The sequence below is a fragment of the Mus caroli genome, chromosome 13 (assembly GCF_900094665.2).
Source record: "Mus caroli chromosome 13, CAROLI_EIJ_v1.1, whole genome shotgun sequence".
In the NCBI taxonomy this organism is placed as follows: domain Eukaryota; kingdom Metazoa; phylum Chordata; class Mammalia; order Rodentia; family Muridae; genus Mus; species Mus caroli.
In genome coordinates this window covers 27,589,540-27,610,953 of record NC_034582.1, presented here as the reverse complement: position 1 = coordinate 27,610,953, position 21,414 = coordinate 27,589,540, and the positions used below count along the sequence as shown (strand labels likewise).

Below are 21,414 nucleotides of genomic sequence, written 5' to 3'. Positions count from 1 at the left end.
GCTGGCCTCAAACTCAGAAATCTGCCTGCCTCTGCCTCCCTCCCGAGTGCTGGGATTAAAGGCATGTGCCACCACCGCCTAGCTTTGAGATAAATTCTTAACTATGTAGCCCAGGGTAGCCTGGAATTCATGATCCCCTGTTTCAAATCTCCCTAATAGTGATATTACAGGTCTATAACACCATATCCAATGTGAGACTACATATCTTAAGGAATGGGTAAAGAAGAAAGAATAAAAGTAAAGATTGATGGTCATTAATCAGTACTTTTTAAAATTGTGGTTTATTCAAAATATTTGTACAAAATTCAGAAGCGAATTTTTGTAGATGACATTTACATGAAATTGGAAAGTGACCTTATAGTAAGTGTGGTACAGAGAAACTCTTGACTTAGAACTGTATGACTCTTTATATTTGGATGGATGTGCAGGTTTCTGGATGAGAGTGAGCACCACTTATTTTGTTAAGAGAAAGGCAGCCCAAAGAAAATCCTGTTGGCTTTCCTGTAACTAGTTTTACCCTGTGAACGGTTACTTTCCTCTCTCTTCCCATGGGCCCTAAAATAGCCTTATTAATAGAAATATATGATGTTTGTGTTTAAAAAAAATCAGGGTGGTCTTAGATGTCTGTCTTCCATTCTGGCATTTCCCTTTATACAACCCTTTAGAATTTTCTGTTTAAAAACTGGCATTCCAATAGCTTTTCTTTGGCCTAAAGCCTGGGTTACACATTGAAACAGCAAATTAGGAATGTTAAGACATCCTCCAAAGAAGAAATGTTTGTTATGAAAGTAGAGCTGATATGACACTTAGAATTAGACCTTCTTAACTTGTCCAAATGACAGCTAATGATCGTTCTTCTTTTTATATTGTTATTTTAGGGGGAGGTAATGGGATGAAAGAAATGCTCAGAGGCTGATACTGTGAAATGTCAAATGTACTCTACTGATAATACATCTTTTGTCTCTCTTTTAGGAGCTAATTTTGTTACTCGAAAAATTAGCCGGTCAGTAGCTAAGATTTACCTTGGACAACTGGAATGTTTCAGTTTGGGAAATCTGGATGCCAAACGAGACTGGGGCCATGCCAAGGACTATGTAGAGGTAGGAACTGACTCATTACATTAAAGCTGCCTGCATTAGTTTATACTTTAAATGTGAGGCCGGCAGTGAGAAACTTGACCTAGAAGTGGTCAGAAAGAAGCTTCTGCTGACACAAATATGGCGGCTAACTGCCATAAACTGTTTCAGTTCTGGGGCTCAGAAGTGTACACTGGCGAATATTACTTATCAAGGAACTCTTTCTCAAATTTTCTATTTTTGACCAAAATGAAAGTGCTGGCCAGTGCTTTGAATGATAGATGTGTATGTTGATGTTTATAGTATTGGAAGGTATCATGCATTTTCTAAAGTTTTCACCCTACCTGACTTAGTTCATATTTCCTTCTTTGCCACAACATTCACAAAACTACTAGTTATGAAATCTTCAACAAATAATATCCAATCTTGGTTTACTTAATCTAAGACCTTTAGATATGGAGTCTCTCCAATCCTCTTCAAGTCCTGGTGTTAGGGAGCTTTCGGTTCTGTACTAAGGTTGTAAGCAAGCGTCATACTTCTTGTCATTGCATCCCACTGAGCTCTACCCATTCTGTTATTGCGAGGTAATATGTTATAGCTAAATAGAAAGTTAACTCTGGTATAGTTAAAGCTTTCCACTCTTAGAATTCTTATCAAGATAAGCTTACCTTATCTTTGTTTACTGAGCTATGTGCAAAGAGTGTAGTTTTCTTTTTCTTTTAAATCAATTTTTCTTTGCTCTGGCTACCATGCTCTTAAATATCCATGTCAGGTTTGTGGCTGGTTTGGCTGATAAGTAGACATAAACTAGCTTGGAAGCAATGTCATCAGTTCCCTGTCATTGCACAGCTGTTCACATATTCCTGTGCTCACATTAGACTCTGTCTTAAAGGAATTTTTTCTAGAAATTGGACCCAGCATCCATGTGCAGTGATTTAATCCAAAAGAGAACATTTACAAAAGGCAGTAGATTGCAGTTCACTGTTAACACAAAGGTTAGCTTCACCTGTTTTTCCATTCTTGATTGTAACAACTAAACTTATGCATGAACTTGAGCAGGAAGTACTAGTTTATTTTATGCACATAAATTATGATTTAAAAATTAGAATACTGTAATATTTGCTTTTTTTAAAGGTAGCCTTCTAAGCTTTAATTACAAAGAAACATTTATAGTAGGTATCCTTAGATATGAGATTACTATATCAAAACTATTCAAACTTTTACAAAAGATAAGAAAGCAGAGAATGAGATGTGGATATGAGAAGCTGACCTTAAATGAAGAGAAATATTATAACATAAGCATGTTATTTTCTCAGTAGTATTCATTGGTGCTTTGCCTTCTGTTATACATCTGCATATGCTTAGAAATGCCGAGAACACTCTCTCTAAACTTATTTGCTTCAAGAATAAAATAGACTGAGTTACTTTCAATTATTTTATTATATTTTATTATTTGAACAAAGAAAGAGACTGTGTTACAACTCAGAAATTTATTAAATCTTGATAGTAAAGGAGCTACTCTACCCTCATGAACACTGAAGGAGCCCTGAGTGAGTGTGGCAGTGTGCTGTGTCACAGATGCTCTATTCAAGCCAACTGTCATTGTCAGTGCTGTAGCAAAGATGGAATATAGTCAGAGAAGGAGCCTTTGAATTAATTTCCTTTAACATGGACTCAGATGAGAAATTCTCTGGTCACAGTTCTAATTGCTACTAACAACAATCATGGATACTTTATTTAAAGCCACATAAGAGTGAAAAGAAAGATATAATACACAAAGATAAATGATTTTTTAAAAAATATATATGAATGACTGCCTCAGACATATGACATCTGACTGTGCTATGTGGCCAGATTAGATTGAGATAGGGACCCAAGCTTTCATGACTACGAACCTTTTCAACAAAAACAAGCACAAATACTTAATAACATTCTATAAAGTGGTGCCATATGCTTAAATAAAATGCTGATAACAGTTTAATTAACAAGCTCTGGCTGTAGTCCATGTTGATAGAATTTTCTGGAGTATAATTCTATCCAAAAGATATTGGATAAGCTAATTGGCAGGAGCTATTCAGAGGTATGCTGTTAGTACAAGAGGATTCATCTCCCTTGAAAGGTACCACCTTTTAAGAACCTGAAAAAAAATGTGTGAATCCTTAACAGGTTTTCATATCCAAAGCTGATGTCACTGGGGAGTTCTACTGTCCAGAGACAAATCAGGTAATATTCAAGTTTACTGAACAATGTTTTGGTGTTGTTTAGGAGCACTTGCTGAATAACATCAATGGTAATGGTAGAAATAAAAACTATGTGAAGTATAGTCATTTATGAAGTGCTTGAAATTTGACTGAGGATTTTCTATACATCATCTTGTATAATGTGCACAACATTCCTGAACAATGGGCATCACATTCTGTACAGATAACGGATCTAAGGGGACTAGGGCATAGTGTTTTGCACTGGACCGGAACAAGACTTCCAGCCCAAGCTTTGTGCCTATGCCACTATTCTCACTGGTTTATGTTGCTAAAGGGAATAGGTACATTAGCAGAAGCATCTGTATAATATTCTGTTTCCGTGGAGATGAAAGCCCAGGCTTCTCTCCTTTTTTTTAGTTCTTGCTGTGTAAGGCTGAAGAATAACAGAAGTCTGTAGGATAGTATTCTAGCAGGGATAATTCTCAAGTCTTGATAGAGCTATCCTCCTAGCTGTATCAGGCAAAATGCAGAAGCTAAGTCTCGGAGGAGCATGTAATTTTCACTCCCCTCACACATTTTCCTCCTATGGACTGCATGAGAGTTCCAATCCTTAGCATTTATAGTAAATGCTAGGAAGTTCTGCAATGGAGTAGACTTACAGAGCTGGAGAAAACTGACTTCTTCACCTTACAACCACTTCTTCTCTGTCAGGCTGCTGCTAGCATTTCATACCCCCAAAAGTCAGAGATCTCTGATAAATGTCCTGTCATCTAATTTAAGAGAAATTTAATGCTTGCATCATAATCTGGTGTATATATCTGTAAAGACATGCAAATGTTTGCTTTACAACACAGTGATGACAAAAGACAGTCAACACTGGAGATGGCATGTCAAATTTATTGTGTATAATTCTCTAAATTCAAGTCAGGGAAATGTGTGTTTACTTCCTGTGAGTGTGAATACTACATCTTTTTCAAAATGGGGAGAGTTACGACGTCTAGATATTTTACATTTTACATTTCAAAAATGTAGAAATTTTGTTACATGTGTTATCTCTCTAAATAAAGCTGCTTTTGTTTTTCAAGTTGTCTTTCTAGAAATGTTTAGTTTGCTAGAACAACATAGAAATGACAGTATTTTTAAAAAATTGTTTTTAATACTTCCCTTTAAGGTTAGCAGATTTCATTTCTAATGGAACATGTATGTTCGTCTGTGTGGTAGTATACAGAGTATAGTTTATATAGTATGTATAGTATGTGTATGTGCGATGTGTATATATATACAAAGTATTATATAGATAGATATGTATATACATGCACACATATATAGTATCTGTCTACAGAACAAAGTATATATAGAGTATGTATCATTTATATATATATATATATATATATATATATATATATGGTATATATGTGTAATTATGGTGTACACACACTCACACCCAAATGTGTATGTGTGTTTGTGTGCACTATGTTTGTGAAGTTGTGTGTGGTGTTGGAATGGAACTTTGTACCTGATGTGCTAGTGTACATCTTACCCTATGTGAAAAAGCTTCAACATTTTCAGTCTGTTGGTTTTTTCAAGTCAAGAAAAATATGAAGTCATCAGTCTATGTTTCGTATGATCAGATCTTTATAGCTTAGAAATAATGGCCTATCATTGCCTATGCTCCCAAACTAGTATGGGCTCATCTCAGTCACAGTCTTGGTCAAAGACGCCTGTCCTGTCTGTATTTCTCACCTGAATTATTCACTTTTTGACCATGAGTGTGAATGTATTTTAGATCACACAGTTAGTCTGATTTTAAACATATAAAATGAAGCACATGGCAATAGATTTAAAAACCAGGACTCAAGATACCGTGTTTGCTATGCAGCATGAGAACCACAATTCAGAACCCCAACATCAACACAAAAGTTGGGCTGGATTGGCACCTGCCTATCTGTTAAATTAAATACCTGATATCAACATTTGGCTTCCACATACATCTGCACACATATGTAGACACATTTGACCATTTATATACACATTCAACACACACAGATATATGCAAGTAGAGATGCATTAAAACTTTTTAAAAGCAGCTTATGAAGTATCTGAGTGTACCTGTATATACATATGATATCAGATTTAAGGGGATAGAAAAGCATATAGAATGGAGTTGCATATTATATAGGTAGAGAGCCTAGTGCATGGGTTAGGAAATTGTAAATCACATTTAAGGTTCTCATGAGTAGCAGTTAATCAGTCACTTCTTTTCTGTCCCCTAACCACTCCCATGGAGGAGACAAGTTTTCAATGATTACACATGGGTCTGGCCATGCACACTGAAAAAGATTGTGGTTCTAGTCCCCAAGATTAATCTCCAGAAAGAGTTAAAAGTTCTTGTCACGCTTAGATGATTCAGTCACATCCCCTGTACTGAAGATTTTTCCATCTCCTCTCCCCATATACTTGGCTACCACCTCCATTTTTGTATGTAGACCTCCAGTGCTCTACAAGGTTCCCTGCGTCCAGCTTTGCCCACCTGATGTCTACTTCCTCCCATGAATGAATGCAAACTCTGTAATTTCAATAGCAAGCTTACTTGTCCAATGCAGATAGAATATTTCCATCACATAAGATATCATCTAAGCTCACACATAGGTTTTTGTATGAAAATAACCAAATATTAGCATCCAGCACTTCACTTATACACCAGTGCATTTTGGAAAGTAAAAAATGTATTTGCAGTCAATACTGTCTTTTATATTCATGTGCTATATACACACACAAATACTACAAATATATCTTTCTAAATTTCTCTTCTCTTCTCTCTTTCATTTTCTTTCCCATTTCCTTTTTGTTTATCTCTTCTGCACTCTTTTTATTCTCTGCCTCTACCCCCACCCCCCGCAAAAAAAAAACAAAAACAAACTAAAAAACAAAAACAAACAAACAAAATACTAAAGGCAAAATCCCTGTTTTACATTCATTATCGGGCATAGTTTGGCTGTGTCCTACTTATGATCACTTTTACTGCAGGAAAGCATTTACCTAAATTACATGGTGTACTCTCATGGAACCTGGCAGAGCAGCTGGACCACAAGGGTACCCACACTGAGCCCAGGTTCCTGGGCTTAGCCTCGGGGGACCCTTTAATACAAACATTTAATTGTGCCTTTTTATCCAAAGCCACAAAACCAAAATGTTCTAAGATGAACATTCTCTTAAGTAATGAAACATACTTTACTCTCTGCCCCTATTTACTCCACACTAAGAAATGTCTCTTCTGCTTATTCTCTCCAGTGGAATCTAGCAACAACATTGTGACTGGTCTTTGGGGTCTGGGCAAGCGTTGCAGGTTCCTGGGTCTGTCCTTTATAGAATTGAAATAAAGGCTCACCCAATTTTCAGTAAAAGCTCACACAGACTGCAGAGTAACGGGGAGACTTTATCCAAAACAAAGCTGTAGAATGCAATGTCAGATTACACTTCAAGAAGTCAGGGCCTCAAGAGTGAAGAGAGGCAGTCTAGGATCCTGATTATTGCTTGGGACTTTTTTTGAGAGAGAGATGAGAGGGAGAGGGGGAGAAGAGAGGGAGAGGGAGAGNAGAGAGAGAGAGAGAGAGAGAGAGAGAGAGAGAGAGAGAGAGAGAGAAAGTAGTTGTTACTAAGGACATAACTCAAGTGATTCTTTGTTTGGGCTGATAGGTGTAGATCATGTAGTTCTTTGCTTACTGTGCACATTTTTTCTGCATAATGAAACTGGCTTTAATCATTTTAATGCCCAATTATGCATAGGCATAAGATGGTCAGTAATGTATTCTTCCTACAAGTTTGCTTGAGGTCGCAGTGGTCTTCCATAGGCCTGGGACTATATTTCAGACTATGACTCAGTAAAGCCTTAATTTAGGGCCTTGTACAGAATGAGTGTGAGTGAATGTATGACCATTTCTTTGTAAACTGGCACCCTTTTAAAATATAAAATGAGGCATACATATGAGATATGTGCTATTGTGGATATTTGGTTACACTAAGGTATTTCTTACTTACTGAACATGGTTACCACATTTTTGTTGATGTATGATGGATTTCCAGGATTCCAGCAAGGACCTGCTGTAAAGAAAGCACAGGCATATCTGTGTAATCTTATGCTATGCCAGCTTCGTCTAACAGCAGAAAATTAGAATTTAGATTCAACTATTAGACTTTATTCTTTAATATGGTACCTGAGTTAACAGAAAAAAATGTTACATGCAAGCTTCAGTGGCCCTGATTTACAAAAATAATTAAAATTACCAAAACAGCACTAAGAAGCCCAGTGTCTCCTGTGTCTGATAATGTGGCCTGAGGCAGTTTGGAAACGTTTTTGCTGATGGGTTAGCCCAGCTTCCTGGGATCTCATTTACTGGACAGTTCCTCTAAGTAGACCTAGATTTCTATTGTAGGTGCTGTAGTCACTGAAAATCTTTCAGATTTTACATTTCTTCCCCTCTCATTTTTTTTAACTCCAACATTCAAAGTTAGGGAGTAGGTTACCTTCTAATATGGGTCTATGTTTTCAATATAATTAACATTTTACTTACAGATTCTTTGTGTGTGAGGTGCTTGGGATGGAAGCCAGGGCTCTGCTTTGCTTAAGTATGTCCTAGAACTTGGAGCTACATCCATGTAACCTTAAAGCTTCCTATTAACAATAACCTCACAGGAAGGGTAAAAATCAAAGCAGGTTATACAGGAAGAAGAAAGGAGCTGTTAGATGAGGTTTTTGGTGGATGTGACTTCATTTTGTGCTGGTTGCTTGACTCCTTCATGGGTTTTTTTGTTTGTTTTTGTTTTTTGAAAAGGAAGAGGTAAAATCATTTTATTGGATCTTTTATTTATTTAAATTTCAAGTGTCATCCCCTTTCCTGGTTTTCCTCCACAGAAACCCTCTATCCTACCTCCCCTCCCACTGCTTCTATGAGGGTGCTCCCCCACCCACTCACCCATTCCCACCTTCCCACCCTGGCATTCCCCTACACTGGGGCATTCACAGGACCAAGGGCCTCTTCTCCCATTGATCCCCAACAAGGCCATCTTCTGTTACATATGTGGTTGGAACCATGGATCCCTCCATGTGTACTTTTTGGTTGGTGGTTTAGTCACTGGGAGCTCTAGGGGTTCTGGTTGATATTGTTCTTCCTAAGGGGTTGCAAACCTCTTCAGCTTCTTCTGTCCTTTCTCTAACTCCTCCATTGGGGATCCTGCACTCAGTCCAATTGTTGGCTGTGAGCATCTACCTCTGTATTTGTTAAGCTCTGGCAAAACCTCTCAGGAGACAATGATATCAGGCTCCTGTCAGCAAGTACTTCTTGGAATCCACAATAGTGTCTGGGATTGGTGATTATATGGGATGGATCCCCAGGTGGGGCAGTCTCTGGATGGCCTTTCCTTCAGTTTCTGCTCCACACTTAGTCTCTATATTTCCTTCCGTATTTTGTTCCCCTTTTAAGGAGGACTGAAGCATCCACACATGACTCCTTCATGTTAAAAAGATAAGTCCTAGTTTCTCAGCCTGTCTGGAAGCCTCTGACTCATAGGACATAATGATGGTGGCTGGGCACCTGTGTTAGATTAGACAGGAGGCATTCCAGGCAGATGACTGTGGCCTCCCACCTCAAGCCACCAAGCTCATTGCACCAGAATATTACCTTCTATTCTCCAGGAAAAGGCAAACATTAGGATCCCAGTACTTTCGTGGTTCTTTTTCATCACATGGTATCTCCTTTATGTCAAAATGACTTGATGGTTGTAACTGTATCTTTAAATTTTGAGTTTGAGCATAAATATAGGAAGTTCTCACCAGATCTTTACTTAAACCCATAAAGAGTATTGTACTTTTGGATTTCAATATCCTGTGATTTGCATCTTTGCATTTGATTTCTCCCACAAAACCTTTGTCCCTGGCTGACAGCCATAAGAAAATGCTGGCACCAGAAGCTGCTCTTCCCTCCACAAAGTCCTTGCTTCGTGCTGTGCAGGGGTTCAGTCCTGTTGTTGCTGACTCTTTAGTTCTAGATTTGGGTCTGGTTTTGGTGTCTGGTACGATTTCAAAGCCCTTTCTTACTAACTTAAACATTACTTTATTTGTATGTGTATGGATATTTACCTGCATGGATATATGTAGCACATGTATGGCTGGTGCCTGTGATGACCAGATGTCAACTTCCCTAGAACTCCAGTTCCAGATGACTGTGAGCCATTTGGTTGCTGGGAGCTAAACTTAAGTCCTTTGCAAGAGCAGCAACGTCTCTTAACCCCTTAGCTATATCTCCAGCTTACTCTGCTGACTTTAAATGGTGACCATTGCATGGCCATGCACTTTTCACTTGATGCTACAAATAATAATAATACTATTTTTAAAGTCCTGTTTTTCCACTGGCCTTCTAATTCTCCCCGTATCTACCACCAGCAGGAGAAGTGGAATGAAAACCACTGTGAAATATTTGAAGAGCCAGAAGTTACAAAGGCAAGAGTCCTACATGCTAAGCAGCAAGCTTCCTCTTCAATATTAACTTAATAGTTGTACAATCATGTAATTTGAAGGCGATATCACCTCTGTACAGGAAAGACAAGTTTTACAGAACTCATTTCATTTGATCCTTATCTTTAAATACAAAAGAAAACAAAACACAGCCAAAGAACATTCAAGAAGGGGCGGGTGGTTTAAATACCATTGCCTATTGTCAGTAGAGCTGAAAGTTTCATTGTGGTTACTGTCAGGGCTTTTGGGAAACAGCATCCTAGACTGGCTTGGACAAGCAAGTCATCTATTAAATTTATCCCTGATGAATTGCAGGTTTGCTTGCTTAAGTGTGTATAGCATAGGACCCTGAGATCTTCAGAGTCTATAAGGCTCAAAGAAAGTAGAGTTGCTTAGATACTTCAAGGTGATCTATTCTAACTTCCTAGACCCTGACTCTCTGTCCTTAGCTGCTTTATCTTTCCTGATTCTCAGTTATTTTCTCTTTTCCCCTCTTTTCATCCCCTTCTTTCCTTGTTTTTTTTCCTCCTTCCCTCTCTCCTGAGTGTCAGATTGGGACCTGCTCACCCAGCAGAATATCTGTGACAGGGCAGACAGTAGTTTGAATGTAAGCTCCCCTACTCGATATCTTTGTGCATTAGCAGATCATAAGAAGCATACAAAGAATTGTATTGTACATAGACACTCACTTACTGGTTCTTCTGAAGCTGTGCTTTCCATGTAGAATGGAATAAAAGTACACATGAGAATAATAGGCTAAACTATGTAAGTCAGACTTAGATAGTTGACAGCCTACTTGAAAATAAAAACAAGCAAAAACAAACAAACAAACAACAACAACAAAATGTTTTCTGACAGTTTTCACTCAGGTAGGAACCCCGAGGTTTTCAGCACAGCCCAAGTAGCTGGGCAGCTAATTCTGAGTAGCAAAGAAGTCTTTCCCACTCCTGTGTTTGCCAACAATTCTGAGAGCTCCTTTTGAATATTTCTTTTTAAGAAAATACTGTTTGGTGTTGGGGTTTTTGTCTCAGTGGTAGAAAGCTTACCTAAAATCTCAAAGCCCTGGGTTTCCTCATCAGGTCTAGAGTGTGTGTTTTGAGGAAGAGTGAAAACACCTTTCCCAGATCTGAAATACTATTAACTTAAAATTTTCACTTAGCCTCTTCATGTCCTTGAAAATGTTACTAATTACTGTTTACTGTGTAAAACACTTAAAGTACTTTACAATTTTCATTTTATTCTCACAAAAGTCTAGTAAGGTCCTGTCCTTCTTTCTCACTCAAGCACAAATCTAAAACCCGGAACATAAGTCACCAGGTAGGCCCCCTTGCCTGCCCTTTACCTTGTGTTCTCACACCAGGGGCTATGTCATCTTTCTAAAATGTGGAAGGATTAGTGGTGTTCAGGGAACTGTGCCTTGCTTGGAGTTCTGTTCCTGCTACCCCAGTTTTCTGCTTCCATGAGTGGGGCTGTGGACATGGGCTCCATGAACTCCTTGGGCTGTTACTGTGCCCCACTACTGATGTTTTCTTAAGGATCTAGGATGTCAGGATCAGCCCTGAGTTGCCTCTTAAACATCTTTCTTAAGGACAGACCTCTTTTCTTCTTGTTCTCTTAATTTACCAAAGGAATTTACCTTTTCCTCATTGGCCCTCTGGCTAATCTTCATTTGTATCTTCCCAATACCCCATAGCACCCGCTACTCTGCTCATTTATTAGTAACTAAATTGAGTCAACAAATCCCTTCCAGGTCAGTCTCATACGTGTGTCCAATTCAGACACTGAAGAAGCCTTGTGTATTGTCTCCCAATCTCCTCCATTACAATAAAAATTTTCATTATTCAATATTTTACTGTTGGTTTCTTATAAAATAGTTTTACAATCTGATGATCCCAATGTCCATTCAGACTGGTTGTTGAAATTGCTTCATATGTTCATATGTATTGGCAATTAGTGGCCAACACATGTCTCACAGATGCCAGAACAGGGTGTTTAGGATCCTTCCAAGCCCTCTGTGATTACAAGTAGACAGTAACTCTTGTTGTCCTATGTCCTTCCATCTGGGCCATGTAGTCAGATGTGGCCATAGTCAGGACAAAGAACAACATAGAGCTCCAACTTCCTGCTCAAGAATTTCGTTAGCCCCATGTATGTCTCATCCCAATTTGCTGGAGAGACATCTAAGCATCCAAGTGTTGTGCTGTACAAATTCTAATTGAAGACATGGGCTAAGTACTCTCCTGGAGATAGTGTTTGTTCAAACAAAGCCAGGGGCCCTAGCAGATACTTGCTCAATTTCAAGTGTATATTGTGGCACAGGTATAGACTAGCAGAGCCTTGCACATATGCTTTTCCACCCAAGAAGCCAGCTTAGATTTCTATGTCAGGTGTCATCCTGCCTGTAGACTTTTTATGAGCTAGAAATAATCAGTCTTTACAAGGCATATAAGAATCCATAGTACACACTTTAGTTATTTTAGACTATATTTAATGGTTTACCTTGCAGAAGACTCAGTTTCCAGTCCTATTCCCAGTATTCACATCCAGCAGGTTCATTTGTAACTCCAGTTTCAGAAAAGTCAATGCCTGTGGCCTGTGGAGACAACAGTACACTTGTGCACATACCCACTTTAATAGTATCACACACTAAAACATAATTTTTAAATAATGAAAAAATCTTCTTTGAAAAGGAGAGGGGGCTGGAGAGTTGGTTCAGCAGCTAAGTGTGTCTACTGCTTTTGCAGAGGTTCCAAGTTCAGTTCTCAGCACTCATGTCAGGTGGCTAACAACCACCTACAATTCTAGCCTCTGGTTTGAGGACACCTGAACCCACAAGCATAAACCCACAGACAGATACGTATATTTAATTTAAAGTAATAAAAATAAATCTTTAAAGGTTCACCTAAAATATTGTTTCTGATGCTATTAGCTTCATTTCATTGTAGCAGTACCCCCACAGCATCCTCAGTGCCCTTTTTCCTTCAAGAAAACCACAGACCACAGACCTATGGGATTAATCTACTGTATAACTTCTCTTAGCATGTATTTACTAATGTAATTGGAACAAAATACAAAACTGACTTGCTTCATTTACATACATCTCCTGCTAGATTTCCATTTTATTCTTTATGCATCTTTGCATTTGACCTATTAGTACTTTTTTGGATTCATACAGGGGGAAAAAATCTCTCTCAGCAGAACCATCTGGCTTCATTTCCTGTTTCTCTGCTGTCCTATGTAATTTTGCAAGGCCACCCTGCGGCTTTCTGAGAGGCGGTGTTACACTGGTGGTCTTCAGCTCAACCCCAGTGATGGGAATTTACAGACTTAGATTCTCTGGGCTTTTTACAAGTATGATGTCTCCAAGGTGGAAGATTGCATGTTGTCATTCTTCACATAGTACTCTCTAGTTTGTTTTTCCCCTGTAGCTAGAATACTGTCTTTTCAAAAAGAATTAAACTGCTCTTCTGTTCTTTAAGGGAAGAGATTTCTGTTAAACTTATTTAATTTTTATATTCTAGTTTTACATGTGTGTATGTTGTGTGTCTGTCTGTCTGTGGGTATGTGCACATGTGTGCAGATGTCTACAGAGACCAGAGATATGGGATACCTGAGAAGCTGGAGTTATAGATTATTGTAAGCTACCTGGAGTGAGTACCAGGAGGAGAAAGAACTAAGGCCCATTAACAATAAAGGCTGGAATTAATAATGAATATTAAAATTAATAATAAGAAATAAAATAATAAAAAATGTGCAAATTATATAATGAAAGAATTGTGCAGAGTCCACATTTTGTCTGGCAGATGTGAGTTAAATCTAATTTTCTAGTTCAGTTTGTAGAGCTATAGAGATAGCTTAGCCATTAAGAGTGCTCAGTGTTGTTCTACAGGAATGGAATTTGAGTCCCAGCAACCATGTTAGGTACCTCACAACTGTCTAACCATATTATCTTATACCTTCTTCTGGGATCTGAAGGTACCTACACATGTGTGCTTATTCACATGCAGACACATACATATAAATCTTTTTATAAAGCATTTTTAATTCTACTTTGGTGCTTAAATCTTCACAAAAATTATCAATTGATCATTTGACCTATTTCCACAGAAATGTAACCACAGTTTACAAGTCTGTAATTTTATACTGTGATAACCCACAATATTGAATTTTTTTCTGACCCTTGGCTTCCATTTTATGAGATGCTATGTTTTAATATAGCATCTTTGTCTTACAAACAACCATCAAAGATTTTGTCTCTTTCCTCTCTCCCTTGCCTCCCTGTTTCATGACAAACCCTCTCTAGAGTTCACATCTGGATCATTATTTGGTGGAGTTTTGAGGCTGCTGCTGCTGTTGGGAATGGAACCCAGGATCCTAGGCACACTAGACCAAGTGTGCTACCTCCAAGCTAAAGCCCCAGGGAAGAAGGTGTTTCACAGCTGTTTGTACTTGAAACTAGGCAAGATAATGAATGGACAGTGTTTGCCCTAGTGCCTGTCACGTAGGAAGACCTACAAAATGGAGCCTTGCACATCCTCTAAGTAGATCCTTGGTATTAACAACATAAGTGGCAAGTGCCAAAGTGATTTGGAGGCTCTTATTCTACCAAAGATGCTATTTAAAATGTTTAAATATAACCTTACATGTGCGCATAGAGAAAGTACTAGGGGTTTGAGGCTTTGAAAACAATTCTGTAACAGCGGATCTAATTCTTTGAGATATTACTTCCTCTGTAGCCTGACTGGTCTATGGTCCTGTGAAGACACACTCAACCCTGGTGCTGCTTGGAGTTGTGCAGAGTCAGAGAGGGCATTCAGATTTAATTTTAAGAGGGAGGAAGAAAGTTAAAAATTGAGGCTAATAAAAGTTAATGAGGAACATTTGAATCCTTTTAATGCTTCAGTTCATGTTGAAAGTCAGAATGGTGCTTGCCACTATTATATGTGTGTGGCAACATCCTCCTTGGGTAAATTCTTTTCCCTTGAAAGTAAGCCAGTGTGGCGTAGAGGTATATCATGTGCTCATGGTTCTGGCCATTTTTCTGACAGATTCCACATTTTTTAAAAAAAAAAAGGAGAAAGGAACTGGCAAAAGGGAATTAAAATAGAAAAGTCTGTTTACTCTGCCATTTCCCAGCTATAACACAGACCAGGTTATAAAACATAGTTATCAGCTAAGTGACCACTTCTGTCTCTTAGTGTTTAAGTTTTTATTTTGGGATGGGAAACATTCTTCAAACCCACAGAGTATACTTAATATGCCAGTTTTCATTTGAGCATTTCTTTTTAGTTGTAGGTGTTTGGGGGGATAGCCTGACTCAGCATCCTGTGTTAATGGTCCAAAGATAGAACAGCTCAAGCTTTACCTGCTGTTCTCTGCAAGATGTCAACATGCTTCTAGAGATGACTCCTTTTAGAACTGCTACTCTCCTGTAGCCCTGTCTTTGGCCCACATCAAGTATAGATGTGCCATTCTTGCTAATTCCCTTGCTCAAAAACTGTCCCAGACCTCCCTTTACCTCTTATAGCCTCTAATGACCTCTATGGAAAAGTATTTCATAGCAGAAAGCTTTAGACAGGTACTTCAGTGACTGAGATACAGAAGTAAATCAGATCAGCTACATGTAACACAGAAGGGTCATAAGCCATTTCTAGGGAATAGAACTAAAAAAAAGTGTCTTTTTTACTTCATCAGTTGATAATCCCCACCCCTTTGGGGGTTGAGATAGGGGGATACTAGAGAAGAAACCCAGGGCCTCCTGTATGAGAAGCAAATACTATATATACCATTAAATTACATTTCTAGCCATCTGTGATTTTTCTTGAAATAATTAAATCATCTTTTCTATAGCAAAAATTTTTAAATACTTAATTGTTCTAGATAAAAACATACTTTTTCCAGCAGGTATCAGCCTCATTATGTGGTTGCTTCATTGTTTTCAGTGTTTAGGTGAGTGAATAAACACATGCCTCCACAGACTATCTCTGCATGGAACCTCAACCTTCCACTATAGTTCCTACTCTCTTCTTGAACTGTAACTATGGAGATACCACTGAGTCTATGGGCTAATTCCAGCTGCTTGTGTGCTTTGGTGAGGAGTGCTCCTTCAGTGGGATTTGGGGTCCTAAGCTTTCTGCTACCACTTTTTCTATCTCAGAACAGGGGGACCACTTTGATTTTACCCTCTTCAGAATAAGGCACTAGACTTCTGTGTGATTTTAGATTTGTAGTCTAAGAATGTGATTTTATTAAGAGACACACCATCCATGTAGGGATCATAAAATTAGTGATGTTTTTAAACACCAATTATAGAATGTAGTATTCTATGCTACAGAGTATATTTTTGTATTCTAACATTGTGCATTTCCTGAGTGACAAAGAATTTATATAGCCTGATACCATCTCTCCTCCTCTACCCCCACAACTTTCACCAGTTATTCTGGGCTACAGAAAGCTGCCATCTATTTCTGTCTACAACACTGGATGAAAGAAGCTAATTAAAGTATGTTCTGATAGAAATACAATTTAAGCTACATAAGTAAGGTACATTATTTTGTGTAATGCTACATTTTCTGTCTGGGGACAACTCAGTGCAAGAATGCATACTTAGCCTTTTCACAGTCTGGGTTTAGTCTCCAGCAATAGTAATAAGTATTATTAATACTAAATAAGAAACCTTCTGACAACCACACTAAAATACTAAATAATAAAATGGGCTGGAAAAATGGCTCAGTGGTCAAAAGCATGTGCAGTGCTTGCAGAGGAGCTGGGACTGAGTTCCAGCATTTGTATCAGTCAGCTCCCAACTGCCTGTAACTACAGCTCCAGGGGACCTAACATGCCTCTGATCTCCTCAGGCATTTTTGTGCACACACGTTTATAAATAATAACAAACATTTAAAAAATAATAATGCTACTACTATATTTAACTCAACCAGCCTCCAATGTTATTTACATAAGTAAAAGATATTTTTAAATTATCAAGAAAGTTAATATTTCTTCATTTTAAGTCTTGGAAACTTCAGTGAAATTTAGCACATTGTATTTCCACCAGAAATCAACATACTTAGGGTGCATTGTGAGACAGTACCTGCCATCATGAATGCTGGTTATTTGTTTAGGGTTTGTTTTCTGATAGGTCAAGGACTACATTGTGCACATTTCTCTGTGGTTGTTCACCTCACGGATGTCTCAGTGATTCTTACCTCTCTCCACTGAGCAGCTGATGGGCCCCAGCCATACTAACTATATCCCCAGTGGAGCATTGAAATTCTTCCAGTCTCCTCAAGGAAAATGCTTAGGGAAGTTTAGAAATGACTATAGGCAATGCCACATGCAGTCAAAGCATCAGCCTTATAGAAGATTATCTGTGGATAAAAGCAGTCAGGATGGAATCTTATCGAGGGACTGCTGGATAATAGTCCATAACTGAGCAGCTACATTCATAGAAAGTCCTTGGGAGTTTATGAGTAGCTTACACAGGAGTGGATGTTCACAGTCAGCTATTGGATGTATCACAGGGCTCCCAATGGAGAAGCTAGAGAAAGTACCCAAGGAGCTAAAGGGATCTGCAACCCTATTGTTGGAACAACATGATGTACTAACCAGAACCCCGGAGCTCTTGTCTCTAGCTGCATATGTATCGAAAGATGGTCTAGTCGGCCATCAATGGAAAGAGAGGCCCATTGGACTTGCAAACTTTATATGCCCCAATATAGGGGAATGCCAGGGCCAAAAGAATGGGAATGGGTGGGTAGGGAAGTGGGGGGTGCTATGGGGGACTTTTGGGATAACATTGGAAATGTAATTGAGGAAAATATGTAATAAAAATATTAAAAATTTAAAAAAATGAGTAGCTTACAATTTTAACAGATTTTATTTTATTCTTAATTATATATGTGTGTGTGTGTGTGTGTATGAATGTATATATGTATGTGTATATGTAGATGTAGATATATAATACCTGAGAACAGGTATCTTTGGGGACCAGGGAAGTGAGTTAGACTCCTGAGAGCTGGGGTTATAGGAATTTGCACGCCACGCTGTGTGGGTGCTGGCAACCAAACTCACGTCCACTGCAAGAGCAGAAAAGCTTTCTTAACTACAGAGTCATCTCTTCAACCCTGAGGTTAGTAAAGGACCTAGCAAAACATACAGTTCTGACATAGAAGCAATTATAAGAACAATCTATATGTTTGAGTCTTCGGACTGTTCTTTCTAGTGGTTAATCAGAAAGCTCAGAACCTCAGTTGTCAAGTAGACTGAGGCTTGGAAGCTTTTATGCAGCACCTGCCTCTCTAATTTATTTTACTCCATTTGAAGACTGCCACACCACAGGCTTGCAGAAGCCCTCTTTGGTGCAAAGGAACTTGGCCAAGACTTACATTCATTTTGTTGCTAATGACATGTTTACAAGCATGTATAACATTACTGGCGTGGCACACATCTCAGTTTTCAGTGTAGTTCAGATGTCTTTTCCAGTTCATCAGCCTCATCCTTGAGATGCTTTCCTGGCACATTTCTATCACAGAGAGAAGCATGCTATCACCGCTATGGTCTAACATGCCTTCCCTTCATTGCTATGCCTACATCTGAGCTAAAGCTAAGGGTTTTAGGCCAGGATACCTAATTTCTGCTGTAATGTTCAGTTACATAAAATTTTGAATAACAGTATGACAGATATTCTTAGGTGCCTAGCTGTATGTGGCCAAGAATCATGAAGTCTATGCTTCTCTAGAATATCAGGAGTCTTGAGACAAGGATTCTAGAACAAAACTCTACATTTTTAAATTACCTTAGGCTAAACATTTAAGTGGAAAAAATGTGAGATATGTATAAAAATGATATAAGGCTTGGGTCAGAGGTCCTGGGTCCTATAATTCTTACACAACACACACATACAAACACACCCATGCAAGCACACACACACAACTTACTTGGCAGTTGTTTTACATGTAGATATATATCTTGCTCTTTATAACCCCATTTGACCTTATAACTTGACTTGTACTTTTGTAAATGTATGCTAGCTTCCTGGAGGCCCAGAGGCATCTCTCATGATAATACCATAATTGACTTGTTTACTAATACTCAGCAAATCACTGCCATTTGCTTTATGGAGCAACTGGTCTGTTCACCTGGGGAAATAAAGGCACAGTAGGGGAGAGTTCAAGCTTTTCCTCTGAACATTTCTAATAATTGAGTTTGCTGAAATAAAGAGACAATAGGCTAATAGGAGAAAAGCTAGCCAAATTTATTAATATGCATAGAAGCCATATAAAGCATGCAACTCAGGGACTCCGGATGGTTAAACAGTAGAGGAAGAAGAGGACTTTGTAGGTACTATGAAATGGGGCATATGGTGTTAGAGAAATTGAGTAGTGAGTCTGGGGAAAAGCAAAGACCTGGAAGAAAGCTGTCCTGGGCTCTGGTGTGATGTTTGATTTCTCGCTTGTTACTCAGAGTGTCTGATGGGTAGTAGACAAGGAAAACCTTTCTGAGAAAAATCATATCTTTCTTGTATTTGCTGCTCTAAGACAATCTCAGGTGGAAGTCCAAAGCATTGGACATGGAGGTTTCCTTTCTGAGTCCCAGCGAGTGTGTCCAAGAGGAAGTATTTATATGTTTTAAAGATCTCATTGAGGTGGGACAATTCTAAGAGTATTTATGACACATTTCTTGGCTTATACACCTATGCCGGTGATGCATTTTTTTAATTACTTAAATCTCCCTTTAAAGTATTTTTAGGAATTTATATGTATTTGTGAGTCTCACACACACACACACACACACACACACACACACACACACACCGGTGGAGCACCTTGATTCTCAAAACAAACCTGTAACCAAATAAAGAACATACCCACAGGAAACTGATGTCAGAGTGTGTGCTTGCAGACACAAGCATGGGAATCACTGTCCTTCGCCCTCATCCTCCTGTCTGCAGACCAGTAGGAACTGGGGGATTCCAGCAAAGAGCAGTCTCATAGATAAAGGAAAGTGTGCTAGAGACTTATTATACTTGTCTGGGGACTAAGACTTCACTTCAGCATCCAAATTTCTTCCCAGAGACACCTTTCCCTTTTCATAGATATGCCGTGGCGTCATCCTCAGACACCAGCACGCATACCTCAGGCTTAGGTATTGGCACTGGATCAGGTACATGAGTACTTTGAGGTCCTCCAAATGTGACAGCCTGGTTCCTTGGCACTGGCAGAGCCCCGTGTGAAGGGTAGAAAAGGCTTTACAAGCCTTTCCTGCAGAATATGTATTTGATTCCCACTTTGTTCCTGAAGTATCAGAGACTCATCTTGGTTAAATAAACTACGTAGGACACATGTGGTTCCCATGAGTATACTTACCTATACTATCTATACGGCTTTCCTTTATGCTGTGAGCTGAGCCATACTGCCTCCTCCATTTCTTCTGTCTCCATATCCTCTTCTACTTCCTTTTTTCTCTTATGACCATTTTCCACAACATTTTCTCACTTTCAGGGAACTTAACTTGGCTTCTAAAGATGCTTGGCAGTGTCCTCCATTAGCTATATGCTCTTTGCAACAATGGAGATAGGCCCATTCTATTTACACCATCTGCCAGGGAAGAGGTGGAGCTATTTTAGCAAAGATCCTCTATCAAAGAACACTGAAGGACACCAGGCATGATCTAGGTCCTGGGAAAGCTGTAGAGAACCATCAACAGGTCTGCGAACCTATGGGCTGATTATGAGTGAAGAGGTGTCACCATTTTGGTAGGCCTTGTTCAAGGATAAGGCAGTGGGCACAGGTCCTTGTCAAGGCCTCAGCCAGGAAATTCATCCTGATTGTCCAGGACTAATTCATTAATCAAGTCAAATAAGTTTTTGTTTTTGTTTAATCAAATAACCCTCTTTTCTTTTTACTTATATTGGCTGCCTGAGGAAAGGATATCTAAGGTAACAACCCAGAAGCCTTCCTCTTTCTGAAGATGGTAAATCTCCTCAGCTCTCAGCAAGGAGGGCCCACCCAGCCTTGCAGGGTGCAAATGAGGGGTCTGATTTACTTCAGGGCAGTCATTTTTTCCAGAGTAAGACAGGGCATCCTATACTGTACCTGTCACCCAGCAAATGCAGGTACTTTATTTTCTTCCCACTGATTACATTTATTCTATTTTGTGTATGTTCATGTTATTTGAATGTTAGGTTTTTAAAAACAGCTTTTTCTGAGGCCATTTTCCCCCACTCCTAGTGCCCTACAGCCCTAGGAAGTCTGGAGGTCTTGTCCTGACATCACGTGCTCGACAATCAACAGGGCTTTTCTGTTCTGAGCCTGCCCTCCTCCCCAAAGCTGAAATAAATCAAAGTTGGTTGAGACTCAGTCGTAATAAATCAAGACCTGTCCAGAGCTGGAGCCTGCCCAGTCAAAATGTCATACTGTGGCTTTCACTGAGGATTAATTAAAGGCCTGATATAAAGCCCAGATGTGCTGCAGGAGAGCAGCCGGCTGCCTGGTGGCCATGTCTCCCAGGTTCCTGCCCACCCAAGAATATGGAGGAGGCAGAGAGAAAGGCATTCAGGATTGGGAGGGTATAAAAAGGGAGGCACCCATCAGCGCATTTGGATGGACTTTATCTAGTATGCAGAAAA

General features: G+C 39.1%; 1 protein-coding gene across 1 annotated transcript in view; it reads left to right on the top strand.

Annotated features, from left to right (window-relative positions):
* The window catches only part of Gmds (GDP-mannose 4,6-dehydratase), a 515,369-nt gene that overhangs the window by 230,163 nt on the left and 263,792 nt on the right, over nt 1-21,414 (top strand). Inside the window, exon 7 of the mRNA XM_021180416.2 lies at nt 973-1,100. Within this exon, the coding sequence (XP_021036075.1) occupies nt 973-1,100 (128 nt within the window). The remainder of the gene's footprint in view (nt 1-972; nt 1,101-21,414) is intronic.